The 25,329-nt window shown below is 47.5% G+C and overlaps 1 protein-coding gene across 2 annotated transcripts; it reads left to right on the top strand.

Moving 5' to 3' along the window:
• Nucleotides 1–23,650, top strand: Gpnmb (glycoprotein nmb). Of its 2 annotated transcripts, none has more exons than XM_060380032.1 (11): nucleotides 1–173; nucleotides 7,286–7,438; nucleotides 7,973–8,116; nucleotides 9,666–9,839; nucleotides 11,097–11,255; nucleotides 11,533–11,865; nucleotides 15,119–15,217; nucleotides 16,362–16,464; nucleotides 17,133–17,341; nucleotides 22,277–22,370; nucleotides 23,015–23,650. In XM_060380032.1, exons 1-11 carry the CDS (start codon nucleotides 104–106, stop codon nucleotides 23,166–23,168), a joined length of 1,692 nt encoding a protein of 563 aa, XP_060236015.1. In that variant the 5' UTR covers nucleotides 1–103; the 3' UTR covers nucleotides 23,169–23,650. The 2 variants fall into 2 exon arrangements, with proteins under 2 accessions (XP_060236015.1, XP_021497430.1); XM_021641755.2 differs by having other exon boundaries at nucleotides 2–173; nucleotides 11,533–11,850.
• Nucleotides 23,651–25,329: the final 1,679 nt, after the last annotated feature.

Genomic DNA, 25,329 nt, shown 5'->3' with positions numbered 1-25,329 from the left:
AAAACAGAGCGGGCTGCAGGAGGCTGACACCGTGACTCCTGCTGGATGGGACTGGAGAGGGAGAGCCAAGCCCTGACTGGTTCAGCGGGCACTGGGAAAGAGCATGGAAAGTCTCTTCGCGGTTCTGGGATTTCTGCTGCTGGCTTCAGGACTGCCGCTCCAGGCAGCCAAACGTGAGTCCTGTCCCCTCTGGGACCTTGCACTCATCCAAGCCGTGGGCTGGGGGCGCTCGAGTGGAATTTGGGGGGGGGGGGGTGTCCGCAGAGAGCAGGGTCTGTTTCAAATACCAGTACTGTGTTCTTTGCCTGGGGCTGACAGAGAGTGAAAGCCACGAGGCCGCTGGAAGCCTTTTCCACGGTAGCCAGCCTGAGGCCGAAAGTGGGAGGACAGCCTGTACCCCAAGAATAAAGCAAGGCTCCTAAACCACCCTTATCTGCTTCCCGCGCGCAGGGCGGAGCTCTTACGTTAGCTATGGCTAACTTTGCGGAACTCCCCACCCCACCCCTCGCTCTGCACCGAGCAGGGCGCGCTGCCGCTTCAGGCAGAGTCCTGAGAGATGAGCTGGCTCCACCTGGCTGGGAGGGCTCTGTGGCAGGGCCCCACTAACATCGCTGCGCAGTGAGTGGCCGCGGCGTCTTCCAGAGTTGGGTGTCCAGGTCCAGCCTCCTTGCGCGCGGCGGGGCAGTGTAGCAGTCCAACACGGTGGGGCTGTCTCTTCTTGCAGAATTACAGAGAGGGGAAGAGAAGAGCCACTCCCCCTCGCTTCCAGGGGCTGGGGACCAGCAGGGACCAGCACCTGCCCTGAGCCCTAGTATGGCCACCTAGCTGGTAACAGCACCTCCGACTCGGCCTGGGGGGGCTCCGCAGGGGCGTGGCACCTCATCTCCCTGCCTCCTGTAGCTCAAGCCAGGTCCCCTCTCTTGGGTCTTCCTGGCTGGGGTGGACCTCAGGCCGGGCAGAGTAGAACCGCTGGAGTCCCTGCACAAGGGGATTGCCAGGCAAGTGGGTAAGTGGCCCAGCTTCATGATTCCTCCGCCCGGAATGCTCAGAGCCAAGGATGCCCCAGTATTGGGACGCCCCGCCACCTCTGAGATGCCACCTCTGTCCCCTGAGGCCATGATTGTGGGTTTGGACTTCAGACACAGAGACAGCAGACAGCGGGATGCCAGGCGGACGGCCAACTTTGTGTCTGGGTGTGGTGCCTTCACAGAGCCGGGGGAACCTGACCTGGTGCTTGTCCGGTTTCCCCAGGTGAGAAAGCCCAGCCACAGAGAGAGCCAGGCACCCGCTGGGTCACACAGAGAGTGGGCGGAAAGGGAAGCATGTTATCTCACGCTTGTCCTTCCGACCAGGCTTGGGGTTGGACAGAATTGAGTTCGTGCCAGATGCTAGGCTGAACCACGAGTGAATCAGCTTTGCTAAATTTCCCTTCCGTCATTTGCGAAGGTGGACTCTAGAGTCTTAAGAGATGAGCTACCGGAACACACATGCAGTGGTGTTTCTTAAAAACAGAGCTGCACACCTCCGCCCCTCCCGGGTACCTCCCGCGGATACAACAGCCGGGAGAAATAGGAAGATAAGAAAAGCCAGCACCCAAAGTCCTCCCCACAAAATCCCGCGGTCTGGGGGGTCAGTAAAACAGTAGCCAAGACTGCGCTAAGTGGCTCATGCCTTCAATCCCACAGAAGCTGGTGGATCTCTGTGAGTTCGAAGCCAGCCTAGACTACATTGTGAATTCTAGGGCAGCCTAAGCTACACAGTGAGACCCTGCCTTGCAAAAAAAAAAAAAAACAACCAACCACCAACACAGGTGGGGGTGGTGGAGGGGACAGTAGCCAGGCATTGGGTAGGGGCTTTCAGAAGATGTCTAAAAGCCCCAGGCCTTCTTTGGCTCATCGCAAACTGGACCAACCAGGAGTGATAGGAACTAGCAAGCCTGAGCGCAGTGTAAGGAGGAGGCAGGAACAGCCCTGGCAGAGCAGGTGGTCCGTGAGCAGCGCGGGCTTCGGGGGACTCCACCCTGTGCCCCCCTTTCCTGAAAGTCTGCTTGTTACCGGGCGTATCTGATTTTAAGTTGACCTTCTTAGGTTTTGGGGTACGCACACACTTGTGTGAAATTGGAGGGAAGAGTTCAGACAGATCCCAAGACAACTTTTACCCAGTCTGCCCAATGGCAAAATTAAACAAAATAATGATGATGATAATAATAATAAAATAAAAACAAAAACATTTCTCACAACCAAGATTCTGACAGGGAGAGAGTCAAAATGCAAAACATGCCCACTGCTGCCATAACAATCCCATACCCTCCTGCAACAAATACCCTCCTCTGCCCGGCTCCAGTCCCTGGCCACTAGGAATCTGTGCGTTGAAATAGTGTTATTTCCAGCATGTCACACAGTGGAGTTTTACAGTATGAACTTTAGGCACTGGCGTGGGGTTTCTCCTTAGTATGGTTCCAAGGAGAGTCACCGACATGGCTGCGCCAATAGGTTGTTCCTTCTTCTTTCTGACTGATAATCCGTGGTCATGCTGTTCCATGTTAACCTCTCACCCACTGAAGGATGTTGGAGTCAGGCCCAGTTGGGGTGCATCCTAGGGAGTACAATCAAGACAAGCTGGGCACTGGTTACCTGCACGCTGAGGCTTGCTAGAGTCCGGCAGGGTGGCTGCACCGTTTCCAGTTCCCGCCAGCTGTGTGTGTGGTGACCCAGTTTCTCTAGCTCCTATCACTCTGGTGGCTGAGACCAACAGGTCTGCAGGAGGTTCACCAACAATCCTCTGTGCCTGACGTCCACACATGCTTTCCCCCCTTCCAAATCTGAATTGCTTTTTCTTTTCTGTTTTTGGTTTGGTTTGGTTTGGTTTTTCTCAAGGCAGGTTTCTCTGTGTAACAGCCTTGGCCGTCCTAGACTTACTTTTGTAGACCAGGCTGGCCTTGAACTCACAGCAATCCAACTTCCTCTGCCTCCCTGAGCGCTGAGAGGATTACAGGCATGTGCCACCGCGCCCGGCTTTGGACTGCCTTTTAATATTGGTGAGATGCAGCGTGTTCCACTCTCCTTTACTTCTTCCCACTGGGGGCCACACAGCACAAGCTTTGTTTTTGTTTTTCTTGAGTAAGGCCTAAAGCATCACTTTTTTCCTTTCATGAGTTATGCTTTTGGTGTTGATTCAAGTATTTTTCTCTAGTCCTAAATCCTGATGTTTTCATCTCTGCTTGCTGCTTTTTAAAATGGGTCTTTTCTCTACTGGGTTATTTTTCTTTTTTAGCCCTTTAAAAAGATGTAGTTTGTTGTGTGGTTGCCTGCAGGAGCCACAAGAGGGCGCCAGATCTCCTGACGCTTGAGCGTTTGTGAGCTCCCTGACGCGGCCGCTAAAATCCCGGCTCCAGCAAGTGCTGCCGGCACTCTTAGCACCTCCTCTAAGATCCGTCTGTGTCTGCTGTGAACTCTGGCAGGACAGACTGAGCAAGCCTGCTCCTGGATCCTCTGTTCTTCCGTTGCTCCTGTATTTTTTCCCTGACTTCTGAAATTTACAAGCAAAAGGAGAAATCTGTGCTTTTTTTTTTTTTTTTTTGGCACTGTTGTGTTTTGTTTTCTGGTAGTGCTCAAACCCAGGGCCCTTGCATGTCAGGCTGGTACTGTACCACTGAGTCACACCCAGCCTGATCTGTGCTTTGATTGTGTCTGGGGAAATACTCCACCTTAAACTCTGTGGGCTCTGAAACAGTGAGAGCTCGTTCTGGGCGTGAGGGGAGCGAAATCCCCTTTTGTGCTGGATTAAAGATGACCTGCTGGATCCTATCTCTCTCCACCCAGGTGTGTTCATCTGAATGGGTGCAGCTTCTTCATTCTTTCCACATGCCTCCAAAGTGAACTTTTAGTTACGAGCATTGCTTGAGAAGCCTTGAGTCCACTCCCCACTTAATGTCTGTTCCAGTGGCCACGGTCCTGAAATTTATTTGGGGTTGTCTGATTCGAAGGCTGAGGTCACACAGCCTGCTTATGACGGAGGCCATGCACCATGACTCCTGGTTCAGTGCTACTTACCACTGCATCTGCCTTCCTCTCAGAGAGGAACAGGAAGGAGAGATGGTACAATGGGTACATTGCCTGGCAGGCACAAGCCTGAATTCTGTATGCAGCTCCTACAAAAGAAGCAGGGAATACACGAAAACGGGACACACACCTGTCTCCGTGCACAGAAGGTTGAAACAGACAGATCCGTGAGGCTGGGTGGCCAGCCAGTCTATTCTGATTGGTGACTGATGAGAGGCCATATCTCAAAAAAAGGTAGACAGCTTTTCTGAGATGGCACCAGAAGTTGCACGCACATACACACACCACACACACACACACACACACACACACACATACAAAATAAACTGAGCAGGGATATAGCCCAGTTTGCCTACCATGTAATCATTTGGTCTAAAATGCGGAAGTTCTAAGTATCCCATACAGCTGCTCTGCACATAGAGGTGCTGTCTTAAATAGAAGACACAGATTAGTGCATGCAGCCAATATGGTTTCTCCGAGTAGCCACTAAACACCACACGTCGTGGTACTCCTTCCAGCGTGTAAGACGTGAAAACAGTTTCTGAACTCCAAGAGCCCATAGCTAAGATGCAGGATCATATAAACTGGGGAGAGGAGAGTTGCAGACAGTGTGTGCTTAGGGGCTTCCCTAGGTCACAGCCAGTTTAGCTTTGGGCTGGAATAGAACAGCCTAGGATATTTGTTATCTCGTGCATTCAGCCCAGAGGTACACAGGACCAACGCGATGACTCAATAATGTCATCTAAGTGATGTTTCTTATCAGAGTTCTAACCTGACACCGCTGATGTGCTGGCTGTTTCCTCAGATCTGTGTCTTCAGAGTTAAACGCAGCTGTGATGGCCAGGCATCATGCCAGGACGCTGACACCCCTGAAATCGGTACTGAAGAGAGAAGGCCGGGGTAGTTTTCACATGTCTTTTTTTTTTTTTCTAAAGGAGGAACACTTCCCAAAAGCTCCAGCAGAGTTCTTCACAGCTTTCCTAAGCCAGAATATAACCATCTTCCCCTACTCAAACTGCAAGGAAAGCTGAAATGAGCCTTGGGAACTGTGATCTGCTACAGATCAGGATCTGTAACAGTTGTTGGGGGCGGGGAGGACAAAGAGGAGAGTAAGCAGGCAATGGCTTCTGGGTAAGAATCAACCGATCTGCATAATACTCAAAGCGCACAGCGACCACATAACCAGCCAAGTTTTCAGGCAAGACTAAAAACAAACAAACAAACAAAAAAACTGTCAATTTAAGATTATGGAGAATTTTCAAAGAATTATAGTAAACTTTAGAGAAATTATTCAAAACAAAGAGATATAATTAGTAAGTCAGTGGTGGAGATAAAATGAAATCCGGTTATAATTCCCCAGACTGTAAGGTAGATATGGTGCCTGCCTGTTTTCTTAGCCGTTGAGAGGCTGAGGCAGAAAGATCAGGAGTTAAGGTCATCCTAGGCAGCATAGTAAGTTTGAGGGCAACCCGGACAACATAAGACTGTTTCAAAAAATTCAAAACAAATAAATGGAGGGGGAAAAAAGAAAAAGATAGAATGGATAGTAAACAAGATGGTAGGCTCAAATCCAGGATGTCTGTCGCTACATTATATGTAAATTATCTCGGGACACAAAAGCTAGAGACATTCAGATTTCATTCATAGACACACAACCAACTATATGCTGTCTACAAAAAAAAGAAAAAAAAACACTAAATAAGAGTACATGCAGGTTACAAGTAAAAGAATGAGGGTTGAAGCGATGGCTCAGAGGACCCAGGTTCAATTCCTCACACTCATGGCAGCTTACACCCATCTTCCAGTTCCAGAAGTTCTAGCGCCCTCTTCTGGAATCCAGTGGGCACTCTATGAACACGGTTCACTGACCTAGTTCAGGCTAAACACCTACACACACACACACACACACACACACACACACACACCTCTACACATAAATTTTTTTAAAAAATAGAAAAGTTACATTTATATGTATATTAAACACTAGCAAAGTAGTCTTTAGAGCAAAGAATATTACCAGGGATAAAGAGGGTTAATTACTAATAGCCAATTCAATCAATAAAGCAATAATTCTAAATGCAGATTATACTTAACAAGGGAGCTTCAAAATGCATTTAAAAGAGATGAAGCTAGAAAAAGGAACAGGTTAAACCCTAAGCCAAATAACATTAAAAAAAAAAAAAACACTGTATAGAAAATACAGGCTATACAAGAGCTTTATTTGAGTGGAGATTGTTTGTTTTTGAAACAAAGTCTCTTTCTATAATCCAGACTAGCCTTGAGTTCATGGCAATCCTCCAGTCTCAGCATCCTGGGCACGATATAAATGCCTTACTCCACGAAAGTACATGGAATATTCACCAAGATGTTTTCATAGAGCTCTGTTGGGGACTCTCCGTGCTAACATATATGTGTTTTGGCATCCTGAGAGCATTCCCAAGCTTTTCCTCCCTTCACACGAGAGGATGAAGAGACTGGGAGAACGTGCAAACCTGCATCCAAGTTTCCCGTTTGGATACTATTACCAAATCTAAATATTTGGAGGCCATATATTGAGAAACTAACTGAAGCTGAGAAAAAATGGCTATCAGAATTTTCTCTCTAAGGCTGGGCTTCATGGCGCACGCCTGTCATCCCAGCTGCTCAGGAAGCAAAGGCAGGAGGACCTGTACAAAGATGAGGCCAACCGGGTGCAGTGCGCGATGGCATCTCAAAAAAGTACAGTTCCAGCAGACTTATTTTACTCTTGCACTTGTTTGTCTGCTTGTCGAGAGAGTCATTGTGGAGGTCAGGAGACAGGTCTCTGAATCGTTGCTCTCCCCCTACCGTGTGGGTTCCAGGAACAGAACTCAGGCTGCCAGTCTGGGTAGCAAGCAACCTCGCCTGCGGAGACCCTTCACCAGCCTCAGCGGACGTTTGGGGGGGCGGGGGGGAAGAGAACACAGGTCCTCATGACGTAGCTCTGGCCGGCTGGCAATCACAGCGTAGACCAGGCTAGCCTCAGCCTCACGGAGATCTGCCTTCCCCTGCCTCCTGGGCGCTGGGACATTTCAGCGCACCAACACGCCCAACCAGGCTTCTGTTTTCAGTACCTTTATTTCCTTGAGGTGTCGGCTGCCCTGTGCGCGGACCCTCGGAGACGAGGCACTCCGCCGACCGTGCTCACAGCGGTGCTAAGCCAGCCATGAAACGACAATGTCTCTGTGTCTCCACCGCCACCGTAGGGTTCCGCGATGTGCTGGGCCACGAGCGGTTCCCGGGTCACGTGAGGGAGCACAGCCAGCTCCGGGGCTGGTCCTCTGATGAAAACGAATGGAATGAAAACCTGTACCCAGCGTGGAAGAGGGGAGACGGCAGGTGGAAGGACTCCTGGGAAGGTAGGTTCTGCTCCCGCAGCCCCAGGGGGCGCCCATGAGTGACTGAGCTCTGGGTGCGAAACAGCCCTGGACTCGGCAAGCTTCTCTCCCTCCCAACGTTTTCACCTTCTAGGTCACAAAATCACCTGGACTTTTAGACATTCCCAGGGTCTTGAACTATTTTAGACAAGAAGCAGATTCAGCCTCAAGGCTGCTGAGTCCCCGAGCGTAGGAGCCCTCAGAAAAGCCGAGCCATGACCTGAGTGTCCAGAAAGTGAAATCGCCCCATATAGGCCAGAGTCCTCCAGCCATCTGGCTTTAAGAGTAAAGTCCACAGACTTTCAGCACGTGCCTCCTCAATCCAAAATGCTGATTTTTTAAATGTGTGTTGCTGTTTTGTCTGTGCCTACATCTGCGCACCACATGTGTCCCCGGTACCCAAAGACTGAGGGCATCGGCTCCCTTCGAACTGGAGTTACGGAGAGATATAACTTTATTAAACATTTCTGGTGAAAGGCCTTCTGGGAGAATGAGCTCCACTCTTTGTTGCCCTAGGAGGCCGTGTGCAAGCGGTCCTGACGAGTGACTCGCCAGCTCTGGTGGGTTCCAATATCACATTTGTGGTGAACCTGGTGTTCCCCAGATGCCAGAAGGAGGATGCCAATGGTCACATCATCTCTGAGAGGAACTTCAGAGACGGTAAGAAAGCTGAGCCATGCCCTGGAGCCCCGCCCACAATTCTGAGGCTCACAGGGGATGTCACCGCCCCTTGCCACCCTCCCCCTCAGGCTGGATGACAGGGATGCGGGGATCACTTCCACCTCCAATTCCCCTCCTCCTCTCACTAGTTCCAGCTCTTCCCAAGTAACCCTCCTATAAGCTACACTATCAAGATGGGACAAACTCAGTGACTGAGCACGGGAGTGTGCGGGGCCCTGGGTTCCATCCCTAGCATTACTTGAGAATTCAAAAACCTAAACCTACATTTCCTCCAGTGTCATACCCACCTTGTCCTATGTGTCCACTGTCTATGCTCAGGTTCTTGTTTTATTACCTGAAAAACTAATCGCATACACACATCTTCCCGTATAGCCCAGGCTAGCCTCAAACTCATGACCTTCCTGCCTCAGTCTCCAGAGTGTTAGGATTACAGGTGTGTGTTACTTTGCCCAACCTCTTACTAAAAAATAAAATAAAATAAAATAAAATAAAATAAAATAAAATAAAATAAAATAAAATAAAAACACCAATTCTGGCCAGCGTGGTAACACAAGCTAGTAATCCCAACACCTTGGCTTAAGATATCTTAACTGTAAACAAAAAACAAGAAAGAACCGATGGAGTTATGTCAAAAGGATACAAGAGCCAGTCCAAAGGGCTCTTGGTCATATTTGGGAAAATTTAAGAAAAAGAGGAATAACAACTAGTAGCCGGATAAAGGAACTCAAGTAAGGAGCTATTCAAGACCACAGACAATGACATGGAAAATACCACACATTTGGAGAGGTTTCTACTCCTTCCGAGATTCAGTAAGACACTTTTCTATGTCTGTTTCTCTTGAGTTTTCTCTGCATCTATCTAGGTCCGTTATAGCTACCTGCAGAAGGAGATCCTCTCTTTAGGATTTATTTTTACTACTTACTGATAGTGATAGGTCAATGTCTGTATTTTTGTGTGCAAGTGCCCTCAGAGGCCAGCAGAGGGTGACAAATTCCTCAGAGGTGAAGAGCAGGCTGTTGTGCTGGGGGGAGGATTCTTTTAACGGAAGAGACAAATGCAGGCCAGGCTGGAGAGGACAGAGTCGTGGGGCTGCCCTGACGTGAGGGAACGCCCTCCTTAGGGCAGTCCTCGGCTGAAGACTGCTGAGGACGGCGGCGACTTAGAACTTCGCTGTACTATCAGTGAGTGAGGAAAAGAAGCTGGGAACAAGAGTGTGCCATCCTAGAAGATGGCGCCCCCTGTAGGATGCTGTGAATAGCGCTGAGACTCGGAGACTCAAGGGGAAGACGCTTGTGTTAAGTAAAACCTCCAGACAGAAGTTTCCTGGAAATTGATGATACAACACTTCATTGACATACAGCATGGACAAGGAAAATGCCGAGTCATCAGGGTGGCGTGGGTGAATGCTCAACGTGAAGACGTCATCCCTGTAGCAGCTTTCACAGTGGCTCTGTTAAACTGAAGTGTTTGAGTGCTGAGCATTGAACATGTGGAGGCCAGAAAACTGACCTATTTGTTTCTCTGCTAGATTTGGCACTGACTTCTAACCTGGATGCCTACAACTGGACAGCAGAGGCAGAGGATGGCGAATGGGAGGGTGACACCAGCCAAAGCCAGCACCTCAAGTTCCCCGACGGGAAGCCCTTCCCTCGACCCCACGGATGGAAGAAATGGAGCTTTGTCTACGTCTTTCACACACTTGGTTTGGTTTTTACAAACGCTTCGCTTTTTACATCGCCTTCACATCTTAACCTTGTCTCTCCATGTTCTCTAATTGAAACTATACCACCAGTCCCTCTGTGAGCTCTCCTTACCCGGGTGAGCAGTGAGGGAAAAAATAAAATCCTGGTGAATGTCGCCAGGTCCACAGGACACCACAGAAATAATTCTTCATTAGTTATTATTAATGAATTTCTCAGAAATTATTGTTCATTAACCTGTTAGTGTTCTCGAGTGAATTAGTGAAGCTTAAAGAAGCATCTGCTCTGTAAAAATAAATTGGATAAATAGAAGAACACAAACAAAATATAAAAATCATTCACAAATATCATCAGAAATGATCACTACTGAAGGCTAATGTTTTCAGTATTCATATCTCTTGTTTAAGATATTGATGGATACGTGCATTTATTGTGTTATCACAGCGTTTGACTATATTATTCAAAATTCCTTACAGTGGCCTGCCACTTCTGTGGCCAGTGCCTGTGAGTTTCAGGTGGCTGCAGAGGGAAACAGTGACTCAAATGTGTGCGTGCAGGGGTTCCATTCCCTTTGTATCTGTGGACCACTGCTGCTCTTTCGTGTCTGGCTGGATTTCAGTACAAGCAATTTTAGAAAGTGGAAGTCCAGCCTTCCAGAAAAATCTAAACAGAGCTATGATGGCCGTCAACTTACATCAATTGCTTTTTAATTATTTCGGGGTTTTTTTTTTTTGTTTTTTTTTTTTTTTTTTTTTTTTTTTTTTTTTTGGTGGGGGCTGTTTTTTTGTTTTTTCAAGACAGGGTTTCTGTGTGCAGCCTTCGCTGTCCTGCACTGACTGTAGAGCAGGCTGGCCTCGAACTCACAGAGATCCACTTGCCTCTTCCTCCCTGAGTGCTGGGGTTACTGCTTTTGAATTGTCATAAAAAGAAGGTAGATTTGTGGACAAAGACCTTTTCAAAACTCCCCCCAGATACATCACCATGGCATTAAGTGAGTTTCCTAAGGCAAGGGTATGCATTTCCCGCGCAAATCATTTAAAGGTAACAAAGCGCTCACCTGTAAATTAGGACCTGATTGCATCGTCCCCTAAAGAGCTCCATCCTTTTCACGGCTGTGAGTTTCCTGCAGCTGGAGAGTTGCTTCGTCCGGGGCTTCCAGCCTGTTCTTTCCTCAGAGCAACCTTGAACTAGCCTTTCAGAAACAACTGTCTAACGGACAGGTAGGTTAGCAGTAACTAGAAACGTCTATCTTCCCACAGGTCAGTACCTCCAAAAACTGGGCCGGTGTTCAGCGCGAGTCTCCATGAACACAGTCAACTTGACCGTTGGCCCTCAGGTCATGGAAGTCGCTGTCTTCCGACAGCGCGGCTGGGCGTACATCCCCATCTCGCAGGTCAAGGACGTGTATGTGATAACAGGTGCGTGTCGTGGACGTGACGGGAGTGGAGCACGAGGCATTTAGTCCTTTTGACATCAGAAAGAGTCGGTCCCAAAGTGGTCCGGGGCAGGGTAAAACTCCTCCGGACTCCAGCAGAGCAGGAGTGTTTAATTCTGTGGTGCCCCACCTGTCTGCCAGCTGGGACACGCCAAAGCTTACATGTGAGGTCTCAGTCTTCAGGCCGAGAGCATCACTGCAGCCCTCCCCACAGCCACGCACACGTGTGTTATCTTCCTTCCTTGTGTTGCATCCTCTAGATCAGATCCCTGTATTGGTGACCATGTACCAGAAGAACGACCGGAACTCGTCCGACGAAACCTTCCTCAGAGGCCTCCCCATCGTGTTCGATGTCCTCATTCACGACCCCAGCCACTTCCTCAATGACTCTGCCATCTCCTACAAGTGGGACTTTGGGGACAACACTGGCCTGTTTGTCTCCAACAAGCACACTATGAATCACACGTATGTGCTCAATGGAACCTTCAGCCTTAACCTCACCGTGGAAGCTGCAGTGACCGGGCCGTGCCCTTCACCTTCACCTTCACCCACAGTACCAACACCCAGCCCCTCTTCAAGTGAGTACTTTCTGGGTAAGTGGGGGGGGGTTGTCGTCATTGTCGTCATTGTCTTCATTAGTTATTCAGTAACTTAGTTAATCGGCTTGAGACGCTATGTATCGCCACCGGCCTTGAGCTCAAAAATCCTATGATTTCCCTGTTGCTGTTAGGTTTTCCTGGCCCGTTCTTATCCCCTTATAGGATGTTTTAAATTGTCAAGTAATTAACTCACATGTCTTAGTAAAACATCCAGCAAGCCTAGCATAAAGGCAAGAGTCCCCATGAGTTCTCTTCCCAAGCTCATCCTGATAACGGTGGCTGTGTTTCCGTCCAGATCATTTTCTAGGCATTTACAAACATTCTACAGGTTTTGTCACTTTGGATTTTACGTCCATGGTTTCGTGCGATACACCTTGTTCTGTGATTTGCCTCTCTTGGCTACACAACCATGCCGGCCTTCAGTTCCTGTGCGTGGAAATCTATCCCGTCTGACCGGGCGTGAGCACGGTGGCACAGGGTGTACCAACACCCCGCAAGCTTGTGGGTTAGCGACTAAGCAATCCCAATCCAGCTACAAATGCGGTGGCGCCGGGCAAGTCCTGACACACAGCTTCCCCTTAGTATGGTCTCAACCCCTCCCTCCCTCCCCACTCTTCTCCCTTCCTTTTCCCTGTCCCCATGCTCTTAGGTAGCCCAGGTTAGCATCAATATTATCACCAAGGGTGGTGACCTCCAGGCTCCACCTTTGCTGGGACTACGGGCACGCACCGCCACACCTGGGAACCAAACACGGGGCTTTTCAAATGCAGGCCAAATACTCTACCAAGCACGCTGCTTTTCTAAGAACCAATTTCTTTATCTGGGAGAATGGATAATTGTCCTTAAATAGAAAGAGCAGCTGTAAATTCTAAATAAATTACAGATGTCTTTAGTGCCTAAAAAAATCTGGTTAATTTATTCAGTTTGGGCCTTTTAAATCACATTTTTTAAAACCAGCTTGTCTTCCTTATAAGCTGTGTCATGCCACGCATCAATCACATTTTCTGAACCTTCTGCATCTTATGCCTTATGCATTTCTAATGAATATTTCTTCTGTTCTTCATACTGGTTTGTTAATAAACACCTTTTTCTAAATTTAAAAAAAAATATTCTGAAGCCTATTTCAAAAGGTATTTTAATTTGCTGCTTTTGTTTTTCCTAAGTCAAGCTGTAAAACAAAGACCAGTACCCCCTATGCGTTCAGTTTTACTGAGAAGAGTCCTGTCTTTATGCAAAGGTGCTAACTCAACCATAATTAATTTAGAATGCCTGAAAGCAGCTGGGGAGGGGGAGGGCTAGGTAATGGTGCCTGAAGTGAGTAAGTTAGCCATAACTTTTTACATTTTAATTCCTGTGTGTGTGTGTGTGTGTGTGTGTGTGTGTGTGTGCACGCGCGCGCGCATTGGTGGGGCATCTCCTTCCACGTGGGATCCAGGCTTGCCAGGTTCACACAACGAACTTTACCCACTGGCCCAGCCTGTATTATTGAACATCATTATTTGACAAATAAGGTTCAGCTAAACGGAGAAGTCAGAGGCACCAGGGATGCAGCTGAGAAGCAGAGTAGGGGCCTGGACTCCATCCTCAGCACCGCAATAAACAAGTAAGCACCAGCTTGAAGCCCTGGCCCAAAAATAAACAAACAGCCTAGTGCAACCACAGGCCTGAAAAACTACAACTTGAAGAAGGCACTGGGCAGCTGAATGAATCAGGAGGCTGGGAAGTGTGTCCTATTTTTCTATTATCTGTTCGCTCTTGTTCATTTTCCAGACTTCTGTGAACAAATCTGAGGAACAGAACAACCTTTATAAGCCAAGTGCTGATCAGCGTGATAGCATGTGTACCATATTAAACATCCATCACCACACTGCCACACTCATACACACTCACTCACACATAGACACACACGCATGCACACACTCACACAGCCACACATCTATCGAGTCACGTGGTTTTATGCTTGTAGAACTTTCCTGCGTTCGTAGCCAACACCTCTCACCTCATTCTCTGGGGAACAGGGAGTTAAGTTTTTCTCACCCACCCTTTCAGGCCTTCATTTCTCTCCATTGATCCTTTAACAAATCTTGGCTCTACATATCCATCATCTGCAAAGACACCTGTTAAATTTTATGATTGCCTTATTTACCTTGGACTGGGCAGATATTTTACCTTCACTGTCTCAATAACCTCACCATCCATCTCCCAGCCCCCATCCAATGCAATGCCATCTGCTTTATCAGTTCCTATCTGGGCTACCTCCCATCCATAATCCCAACGTCCTTGCTTATATATTTCATCTTAGTGTTTTCTCCATTCATGCCATCCTTGGAGTCCTTCCTCCCAACCCACATGGTTCCTTCTCCGTGCTCACCCATCATGGTGTCCTCCTTCCTCCTCTATTTTTTATTTGTCTGTCTCCTCTTCCCAAAACCTGGGAACCTCAGCCACACTTACCGCATTCTGCCCTGTTACCCAACTTACTATACAGCTCGTGTTGGTCTCAAACTTACAGCCATCACTCTGCCTCGGCCTCCTGAGTACTGGGATCAATGGCATGGATACCATGCCTGGCAGAGAAGCAGGTTGTGAAGAACGCCTTATCTCACTTTGGTTTAAATGGTTCAGCCTGGGAGGGCAGTGAGATTAGTTTTATTTCGCTGATGAGCAAAGAGAGGCAAAGACATGAAATGATGTGTGAGCAACAAGCGGTGCCATGGATAAGGCCGGAACACCTGCATCCTGATGAAAAGGGAACTTCTCTGCTGCGGCCTGTTTGTATATTCTAACAGGCCTTCAACTTTTCATTTGCAGCCTGAGTTTAAAAAAACATCTGGGGTTGTGCTTTGAGCTTGGGTGTGGCTCAGCAGGAAAGCGCTTGCCTGGTATGGGCAATAAGCCAGGTTCCCACAGCCAGCTCTACCTGAAAGGAAGATTTACAGCTGAGTCCTTACTCGGCCTCCAGGGACTTGACCTGTCCAGATGTTGAGAGAATGAAGAAAAGACTGACATACTCAGAAAGCTGGGATGTGGCAGTCTGGGTCCTCAGTAAGTCTGGACCAGCCTGGGATACTTGAGTCCCTGTCCAGAAAAAAAATGTAAAACAAACACCAAAACAAAACAAAAGAACCCCACCAAAACAAAAATAATAAAGAACAGATGGACATGGGGGAGGTGTTGTTATATAATGTTATCTCCATTACATTCTTAGTCTCCATTTATTTAAACTTCTATTATTCAAACTTTTTAGTGCCTACTGGTTACAACTCCATGAAGCTGAGTGACATTTCTAATGGAAACTGCCAGATAAACAGATACGGTTACTTCAGAGCCACCATCACAATTGTAGGTAAGGCTGAAGACCAGTGCGGAAGGATGTCAGAATCTACAAGACCATCCATTCACGTTGCCAACAGTAGAAGGGTAGAGATAAAGGGGCAGGGTCACTTGTCCTGTCCAAGGTGATGCAAACCCACAAAGCAATGGCTCTTAGTTTCCACGCTCCACTCACTCACCTGCCTGCCCTATGCTTTCTGGTAGAAATTCATCCCCTGGACAGCCCACATGCTAAAGATGCTGGGCTTGGATCCCATGTGAGCATCCAGGAATCTCAATGGATAGGAGGGAAGAAAGCAGCATGGCGTGCCCACTGCATCCTCTGTGACTCTTACAAAGTCTCTCTCTTCTGCCCGTAAAGGAGAATGAGCAGGCTACCACACAGGGATGTTCCCCTCAGGGACTGCAGCAAGGTCCTCGGCAAAGAAAATGGGTGGGGACCACATCCCAGCCTGGGCATCCGTGATTCTGGAGACCAAGCTGGAAGCTGTAACTGTGAGCTGTTTCTAGGGATAGGATCAGCCACCTGTGGCCCAGGAGCTGGGCGCTCTGTGCGCATGGGGACAGCATCTGTCTTTTCCCAAGCCGTCTCCAAAGAAGAAGTGCTACCTTCTAACACACACTAGGCTCTTAAGAAACAGCAACAACAACAACAAAAACAAAACACACACACAAGCTAGGTGGGCAGAATAGTTCCATGTGACTATGAGAACGCTGCATGGACACGGAAGCAAAACTCGGGGGATGGATTCTCATATTTGGTGGATTTCGGTTTTGCAAGAATATGTCTTTTTATTTTTTTTTCCTTCTCGTCTGTTAAGGAACATATCATAGTCTATTAAGTTTCTGTAATAGGGTATGTGGCGGGGGTTGAAGGAGGCTTATAAACAGCCAGAGTTCATGGCTTGCTGTCCTGGAGGGTGGATGACAGATCTGATGTCTGGCAAGGAGCACTTCGTGGTTCGTGGAAGGCCACCCCCTTGCCATGTCCTCCCCGAGGTCTCTGCCTAAGAGCACTGGTCACTGGTCAAAAGAGGCCTTGCGCCCTCATACCATAACTTAGCTGGGATTTTAACACAGGAAACAGTCTCTGGCGGACTGAGCTCCTCTGCTTCCTGTTGTATTTTGACACTTCTCTATGGTGGCTGTTTTGCCAGAGGGAATCGTAGAAGTCAGCATCATCCAGGTGGCAGCCGTTCCCGTGCCCGGGCCACAGCCTGACAACTCCCTGATGGACTTCATCATGACCTGCAAAGGGGCGTGAGTACGGGGTCATGCCAGAGGAAGGGCCAAGTGAGGACCCCCAGTCTGAATAAAGGGCTTGATGCTTTACTGGTCTTCCCTTAGAGGATGACTCACAATCCTTCATCTTAGAAACCTCAGATGAGCTGGGTGTGAGGGAGAGGGGCCATGCCTGTAATCCCAGGAGTCAAGGGGCTAAGTGGGAGAGCACGGGCTGAAGAGTGATCCCGTCTATCAAAAGAAAAAATAAAAAGGGAGCACGGAAGAGGGCACCCTAGCATACACAAAGCCCTGGGCTGGATCCCAGCACATAAAACAGGACACGGGGTACATGCCTGTAATCACAGTACTCAAAAGGTTGAGGCTGGACAATCTGCAGTTTAAGGTCATCTTTAACAAGCAGGGGGCATGAGACCCTGCATTTTAGAAAAAAGAAAGAAAGGAAGGGATGGGGGAGAAGGAAAGAAAAGCAAAATCACCCTGCTTAAAACTTTATTATAAAGGTATGCATAGTGTCTTGTGCCTATAATCCTAGCTCTCAAGAAGCTGAGGCAGGAGGATCACCACAGGCCAACAATGTGAAACCCTGTTTCAAAACAGTCAAGCCCTTCAGTAATGCAAACACCAGCAAAACCCCTGACGTTGCCCTCTTTTCTCCTGTGTCCTCGCCCCCTCCCACATCACAGCACTCCCACGGAAGTCTGTACCATCGTCTCTGACCCCACCTGCCAGACTGCCCAGAACAGGCTCTGCAGCCCTGTGGCTGTGGAGCAGCTGTGCCTGCTGTCTGTGAGGAGAGCCTTCAGTGGGCCTGGCACGTACTGTGTGAACGTCACTCTGGGAGACGACACAAGCCTGGCCCTCACCAGCACCCTGATCTCCGTCCCTGGCAAAGGTAAGGTTTGGTTTATAACTGTGAACATTTCCTACTGCAGAAGTATGCAACCAATATTAAAGCCCTCAAGGAGTTCACTACCAAAATTTATCTTGTGGCAACATCCTTTGAACTCTTGTTAACAAGGACACACAAAGAAACCCTGTCTTGAAAAATCAAGAGAGAGAGATAGAGATAGAGAGAGCTTGGGTTAAGCTGGACGTGATGGTGCACACTTTTAATTCCAGCACTCAGGAGTCAGAGTTCCAGGTCAGCCTGGTCTACACTCTGAGTTCCAGGCAGCCAGAGCTACATAGAGAGATACTATCTCAAACCAAACAAACAACAAAAAAAAAAGAATGAGCATCAAAACCCAACCACAAATTTACTTAGCAAAGTGTGGAGGGAGGGACTTGGTGAAATGCTGGTGGAAGAAAAGCCTGCTGATGAAAGGGCAGCAGAGAGACCACAGGCCGGCAACAGGTGCCAGGATGAGGTGTGAGAAGTGGGTATCATCATTTGCTCCCTCCGACCCTCATGTGGTCCTTGCAGTGGCCAAGAGATTTGTATTTCCAGAGGAAATCATCATTAAAACAAACAAAATGACAGTGAGAAAGGAGAGGCTGGACCCGGGGTTTCGGAAGAACCCGCCAGAGCAAAGAGATGCAGCCAAAAGAAATGGGCTAAATTGATACTTCGCTCCCCCTGATCCTCCTGTGGTCTTTTTTTTTTTTTTTTTTTCCTTCCTCATGTCTACTGAGAGTTTCCCCAAGACAGTACCAACTAACTTACCCACTCACCAGAAAGACTACTTCTTAAGCCAGGCATGGACTTTTTTACCTCTGATTCTAGGCACCCAAGGCAGGAGAATCATGAGTTCAAGGACAGTGCGGGCTATATAGTGAGATCTACAGTAAACCTCAATGCTGGGTATGGTGGCAAACACCTTTAATCCCAGCGCTTGGGAGACAGGCAGATCTACATAGTCAGCCTGATCTCTATAGTGATTTCCAAGCCACCTAAGGCTACATACTGAAATCTTGCCTCAAAGAGAGAGAGAGAGAGAGAGAAAGAGAGAGAGAGAGAGAGAGAGAGAGAGAGAGAGAAGAAAAGAAAAAGAAAGAGAGAAACGAAACAAAACAAAAAAGACAGAAAGAAAAAGAAAAGGCCAGGCAGTGGTGGTGGGTGATACACACCTCTAACCCCAGCACCCAAGAGGCAGAGGCAGGCCGGTCTCTCTGAGTGTGAGGCCAGCCTGGTCTACAAAGTGAGTGGACAGCCACAGATACACAGAGAAACCCTGTCTCAAAAAACCAAGCCAAACCAAGCAAGCAAACCAAACCTTCTGTGAAGCCCTCCTGATGCTTTGGGAGTGGATGCGAGTATTCACAGGCTCAATCTGGTGAGTAACTCATTTCCAACGCCTTGAGACTTGGAGCTTGTTTAACAAGGTAAAATGGACTGACATCCTCATTCATTAGTATAAAAGGGAGCTCAAAAAAAGCCATTGAATGACGTATTTAAGCAATCAGAAAGCATACCATCTACATGGCCTGTTTTTGCTTGCATGACTGATCTTTTCATGGAATTCAATTCAGTTCATCTTCAGGCACTTTATCATGGAGCCATCCCAATCCCAGAGTCCGTTTGGGCTGACCCCGCTAGTCAAGGTTAATCCCTCCATGTGGCCTCTTGATTGTACCAAAAGGCCATAAACATAAGCTGAACAAGGGGCTGCCTTCCTGCCACCAAATACTGTTTTCATTTTTACTCTTTTGAGACAGGATCTCAGCATGCAACTGTGGTTAACCTGGACCCCACTGAGTGGACTAAGCTGACCTTGAATTTACGGCACTCCTCCCACCTCTGACTCCTAAATGCTGACATTACAGACACACGCCACCATCCCTGGCTTGCCAAAGTGTTTTACAATAAGCTGGTTTTTGCAAGTAGAAGAAGTTCACTCTAAAACAAAAACGAAAGGTATAATATAGTATAGTATAATATAATATAATATAATATAATGTAGTATAGTGTATAGAATATAGCATCAACCAGTGGTAGTTATTGTCTTATAATATCAGGTATTCATACTGGGCTGAATTGTCTTGTTCAAGTAGGGCAACCAGAAATGCTTACACCACCACCACCACCACAAACACATGCATAATTCATTGCACTCTGATGCTCTAATGGCTGCATCTTCATCATCACCAGGCAACAGGAAGTTCTCAGCTCTCTTAGGATCTCAGGGACCCACCGTCACAGGTCCAGTTGACTGAGTTGTCATTCTGCAGCATAGGTATGTAGTTATTCGTGTGAAAGCTTATCAGAATGGAGCGCTGAGAACAGGTTGCAAAAGCATCCTGCCTCTTAGAGGACAGGGTACACTGGCACCTGCCAGAGAGCTGGGGAGGAGAGAGATGCAGTGAGGCCCTGGAAACTGGATGTTTCTATATGCTGACCTCCAGGAGCTGCGGAGCTATCTGCCCCAGCTCTTTGTCTTTCAGAATCGCCTTAAGAATCTTAGCTCATTCCATTTTGTTCCTGTGTGCTGGCAAACTGCTGATCTTCTGAGTGGCTTATAGGGTTAACTGTTAGGGTCCCACAATTTTTTGTTGTAGTGAGTGATCATGTTAGGAATGACTTAAACCCATGCTCAAAAACCAAATAACGGGGGCTGAGGTGGAGCATAATGGTAAGGCATTTGCCTGGCATGAGTGAGGCCGTGAAGTCCTGGCTTCCACTCCCAGCACCCTAAGAAAAGAAAAAGAGGGCAGTTTGAGGGATGCATGGTGGGACATACCGACACTTCCAGCACCCGGGAAGTTGATACAGGAAGGTTGCAAGTGAAAGGCCAGCCCATAGCAGAATCAGAGAGAGAGAGAGAGAGAGAGAGAGAGAGAGAGAATTCAGTCAGTAAAGTGTTAACCTTGCCATCATGAGGACCAGAGTTCAGATCCCCAGAAACCCCAAAAAAGTTAGGAGTGGTGATGTGTACCTGTAATCTCAACAACGGTAAGATGGGCAGCAAGGACAAACTCCTGGACTCCCACTGGCCGTTAGTCTAACATACTTGACCAATTTCCAAGCCAGAGAGAAAGCTAGTCTCAAACAAAAGAAGAAATGACACCTGTAGCTGCCCTGTATCTCCACATGTACACAAGTGCACATGCACACAGAAGGAAAGTCAGGAAAGAAAACCTGTAATCCAGTGAGTCTTATTCAGCTGAAATTCTTTTTATTGATTGATAGTCATTAAGCTGTCCACCTCATGCCCAGCACAGAGCTCTGCACTGGGTGGAAGTCACTGGCCAGGAAACAAAACAAGGAAGACCCCTGTTTCCCTGGGCAGTGACAGATGATACTGGAAAACGTTTAGATCAATTCAATCTCAGTTTGTTTAAGCCCCAAAATGAGCAACACTGAAGTCAGAAGAGGTCCAAGGGGCTCCCACTGAACAGCTCTCTTCAGGGCTGTCAGGACCCCAGGGGCTGCCGTTGCTGGACTGCTTCCTTCATTGAGGCCCGGAGTCAACCAATTAAGCTGCTTGGGATTGACTGAAACTCAGCTGATTTTGTTTTAAGGGCGTGTGTGTGTGCATGCACATGCATGAATGCATACTTATTGTGAGCTTCCAGACATGAATATTAGTCAGAAAACCCAGGTCCTCTGCCAAAGAAGCAGTATTCTCAACTGCTGAGCTATCTCCCCAGCTCCTCAGCTATTGGTTTTTAATGTTGCCTGGGGTGTTTGTTTGTTTGTTTGTTTGCTTGCTTGCTTGTTGAGGTGTTTTAATTTTTATTTTATGTGTGTGTGAGTATTTGCCTTCATGTACGTCTGTGTATCACATGGGCGCAGTGGAGTCCAGAAGAGGGCATCAGATCCTCTTGAAACTGATATTATTGTTAGCTGCCATGTGGGTGCTGGGAATTGAACCAGGTCCTCTGGAAGAGCAGTTGGTGCTCTTACACACTGAGCCACCTCTCCAGCCCCCTTGTCCTTTGCTTTGTTTTTATAAAATGTTCTCGTAAGAGGTTGTCATTTGCCGGTTAGGGCAGAGTTCAGAACACCCAATCAGCCTTAACTTACCGCAGGCAGTAAACAAAGTAACAAGGTGGTATTTTTAGGAAAACAAACCGGGCCAAGGGAGGGAGAGGCATGGGCTTGGAGTGGCGGTGAGGGCAGCGGTCAGCAGCCTAGATTGGGTGTGGGAACAAGTCTTGCTGCTCAGTGGTATCATCATGGTGAAGAACTGCCTGCAACTAAGACCTAAATATAAACAGTGAGGACACATTAAGGCCACTGTGAGAGTCGTCGGAGCTTCATTCTGTAAGCAAGGGTGAGGGAGGTGAGGAGATTCCGTCTGCGAGCGGTGGAGAGATGATTGTGAGAGCAGGCTCAGTCCCTGAAAAGGACCACCTAGGAGGATGGAGATGGTAGCAGAGCAGACGGAGGCGGCTGAGGTAACCAGATATGCTCTGGAGGGGAGACAGGACTGGTTGGTGCCCTCAGGAATGCTGGGAAGGCATCAAGATTGAGGAAACCCGGAGACGAGACAGGAAAGGGCAGCCCCAGGAGGTTTCCCAGAATTCTGAGGGGCGGGAGGCGGGGTGGCTAGCACAGGGGCAGGCGTACAGCATGAGGAGAGGCCAGAGGCCAGTACCGTGGAGCATGAGAGCCTTTCAACATCTGGGCGCTGACAGCCCAGCAGTGTTCTCAGAGGGTGTCTGTCACCGGGCTGTGATGTTGTCCTCGCCACAGTGTTCCGTGCATGTCCACTTACTGTCAACCCACAGCCTACATGCTGTTTAATGGGGAGGTTACCTAATGCCCAGAGCGCCGTAAGCAGGCATCTTCTTCAGCAGCCCCTCCGTGTTTGTCTGACGGCATCACAAGCAGATGTCCTCCAACAGAGTGGAATATGACTCGTGTGGCTTTTCTTCCTCTTTAAAGACCCAGCCTCCACTCTGGGATTGGTGAATGGTGCCCTCATCGCCATCGGCTGCCTCGCTGTGCTTGTCACCATGGTAACCATCTTGCTGTACAAGTGAGTTTCTGGTTTTAACCCTTTACATCTCTATGATGGATAGTGAAAAGCAAAGAGCTTTCTTCTGTGTGAGAGTGCCAGGTTCTTTTTTCCTTTGAAATGTTTTGTGTATCAGAAGAAATGCATGCATTGAACCACAGATAACAAACTGGGGCCTATTAATTTTACTGTGGTGTTGGATTTGTTTGTTTTAATCCTGCTACCAGAGGTCAGTAACTTGAGAAAATTGTTTCTTTGTAATGTTTAAGATCTCAAAGTGAGTGCTTCTTGCTTGAAGAGAAGGTAGCTATACTCCCCTAAAACGCTTGTCTGTGGCTCGCCATAGGCAGGGTTGAATGAAGCAGCTCTTTTGCACCTGCCATGAAAAATATTGTCAAGGGGACTGGAGAGATGGCTCTGTAGTTAAGAGCACTGTCTGCTCTTCCAGAGGTCCTGAGTTCAATTCTCAGCAACTGCATGGTGGCTCACAACCATCCCTACTGGGGTCTGGTGCCCTCTTCTGGCATGCTGGTGTACACGCAGTCAGAGCGCTCAAATACATAAAGAAAATAAGAAAGCTTTAATTAAGAAAGAAAGATGCTGTCGAAAGAAATTTAGTCGCGTTGAAGATGTTTTTAAAGTCCTATCTAACACATTATTTTCAGAAAACACAAGGTGTACAAGCCAATTGGAAAGTGCCCCGGCATCACCGTCAAAGGCAAAGGCCTGAGTGCTTTCCTCAGGAACGCAAAAGCTCCATTCTTCCGGGGAAACCAGGAGAAGAATCCACTGCTCCAGGACAAGCCGGGAATGCTGTAGGTCTTCAGCCTACAGTGACCAAGAGCCCACTCCTCCGTGCATTTGCATAAGCTGTGCAGGAGTACAGGAGGGGGAGCTCCAAGGACTGTTTCCTAAGGATTATTGTAAAATACATATCATGACTTAGGGAGGTTAGTTAAACAGCATTTTGGAGAAGAGATGGGACAAGTTAGTGTTTCCTCCCATTTGTATCGTGGTTTTTACGCTGTTAGTAGAATGGGCACACTGTGTCTAGAGAGTGAGGGAGAAGTCGTTGCTCCGTAAGGTCCTAGGTTAACTGGGAGAGGAGGCTACATGCTTCCCAGCTCTGCACATAACCATGGGCACGAGCCCAGCTAGTCCTGACCTGAAGACCACGCTTCAACTAACTGTATCCCGGCTCACTGAACATGCCTGAGCCGCTGACTGAACGATGATGGGCCCGAGCTTTTTGTATGGTATGTGTGTACCATGTTATACTCATTAAAGAGACGATCTAATAAGCTGGTGTGATTATTAAATTGGTTCGAAAAATTTTCCTGTGTAGTTGAATGAAGTACTTGTCCATTCATTTGTCCATGAACATTTACTTGGCGCTTTCTGTATACCAATCTTGATGCCAGAACGGGGCTCTGCACTCAGAGTTGGTGCAGTTTCGGTACACCTGGCTCTTGGTGCGTGCTGGTGTGCTATGGTTTTCTAAGACTGGAGAAGTAATTCCACTTCTTTTCCTATCCGTTTCTGTGATAAAATTGTACAGGAAATAGTCAACGAAGGTCTCACCTCTATGTGTAACTAAATTCCCATGCCATCTGCTAGGAACGACATTCTTTTCTTTTCTCCTCCCAGAAAAAAAAAAATGTGGGGAAGGATGAGCCCTTGGTGGTGATAACATTTTTCTAATGTCTTGTTTGCTTTTCTACTTTATTTATAATTTTAGAACATAAAAAGGCCTTTAATGCCACCCCAAGAAGCAATGATAATCTCATAAAGTTTTTAGATTTATTTTCTGTGTGTGAGTGTTTTGCCTTCATGGATGCATTAGCACCTGTGTGCCTGGGTCTATGGAAGTCAGAGGAGGGTTATATGGAACTGAAGTGAGGAATGGTTGTGAGCCACCATGTGGGTGCTGGAATCTGAACCTGGGTCCTCTGAAAGAGGAGCCAGTGCTCTTAACCTCTGAGCCATCTCTGCATCCCCAATATTTTCTACTTTAAGAGATGGGTATCATGGCTCATGCCTTTTGTTTTGTTTTGTTTTGTTTTTTGAGACAGGGTTTCTCTGTTTAGCCTTAGATGTCCTGGACTTGCTTTGTAAACCAGGCTGGCCTTGAACTCACAAAGATCTGCCTGCCTTTGCCTCCCCAAATGCTGGGATCACAGGCATGTGCCACCATGACTGGCTATGATTCATGCCTTTAATCCCAGAATTTGAGAGGTACAAGAGGACCAGGAGTTCAAGGTCAGCCTCTCCTACATAGTGAGTTTGAAGCTAGCCACAGTTACCTGGAACCCTGTTTCAAAAATATACATACATATATATGTATATGTTTTTATTTAAAATTTAATATATAAGTGTATATAATCAAACCTTTATAAAAGAATAATTTGGAGCCAGAGAACAACACAGCATTAGAGTGCCTGCCTAGTTTGTGCAAAGGCCCTTAGTTCTATTTCCAACACACACAAAAAAAAAGAAATTTAATTAAATAAGGGAATTTTTTTAATAAAGAAGAGGCTTTTGTTTTTTTATTCTTCACAGCCAACATCATATTAGAAGTAAGGAAAAGTGTCTAATTTACAAGTTGGAAAACTTTTTCTATGAAGTTTGCAAATAGTTTTGTGTATACATAGTTTCTGTCAAAATTACTGCAGCATGAAAATAATCAGAGATGGAACATAAATGAATGAGCAGAGCTACCTTCCACCAAAAACCTATGTCAAAAGCATGTGGTGGGCCACATTTGACCCACGAGACATTGTTTGTTCTACACCAGCAAAGACTTAACAACAACCAACTGATATCTGAGAGTCCAGGTTGGATTTACCTTGATGGAGCTGGGAAACAGCCCTGAACAATAGTTTAGGGACAACTGGATAAATCTGATTACACCCCCAAGGGCTAGGTGGTGTTAGAATAACTGTTCACTCTGAGACATTGTGAGGGCCCAACATTCAGTCTG

The sequence above is a fragment of the Meriones unguiculatus genome, chromosome 3, assembly GCF_030254825.1.
Source record: "Meriones unguiculatus strain TT.TT164.6M chromosome 3, Bangor_MerUng_6.1, whole genome shotgun sequence".
NCBI classification, from domain to species: domain Eukaryota; kingdom Metazoa; phylum Chordata; class Mammalia; order Rodentia; family Muridae; genus Meriones; species Meriones unguiculatus.
The sequence above is the reverse complement of the archived record's forward strand: the minus strand, read 5'-3'. Positions and strand labels throughout refer to the sequence as shown.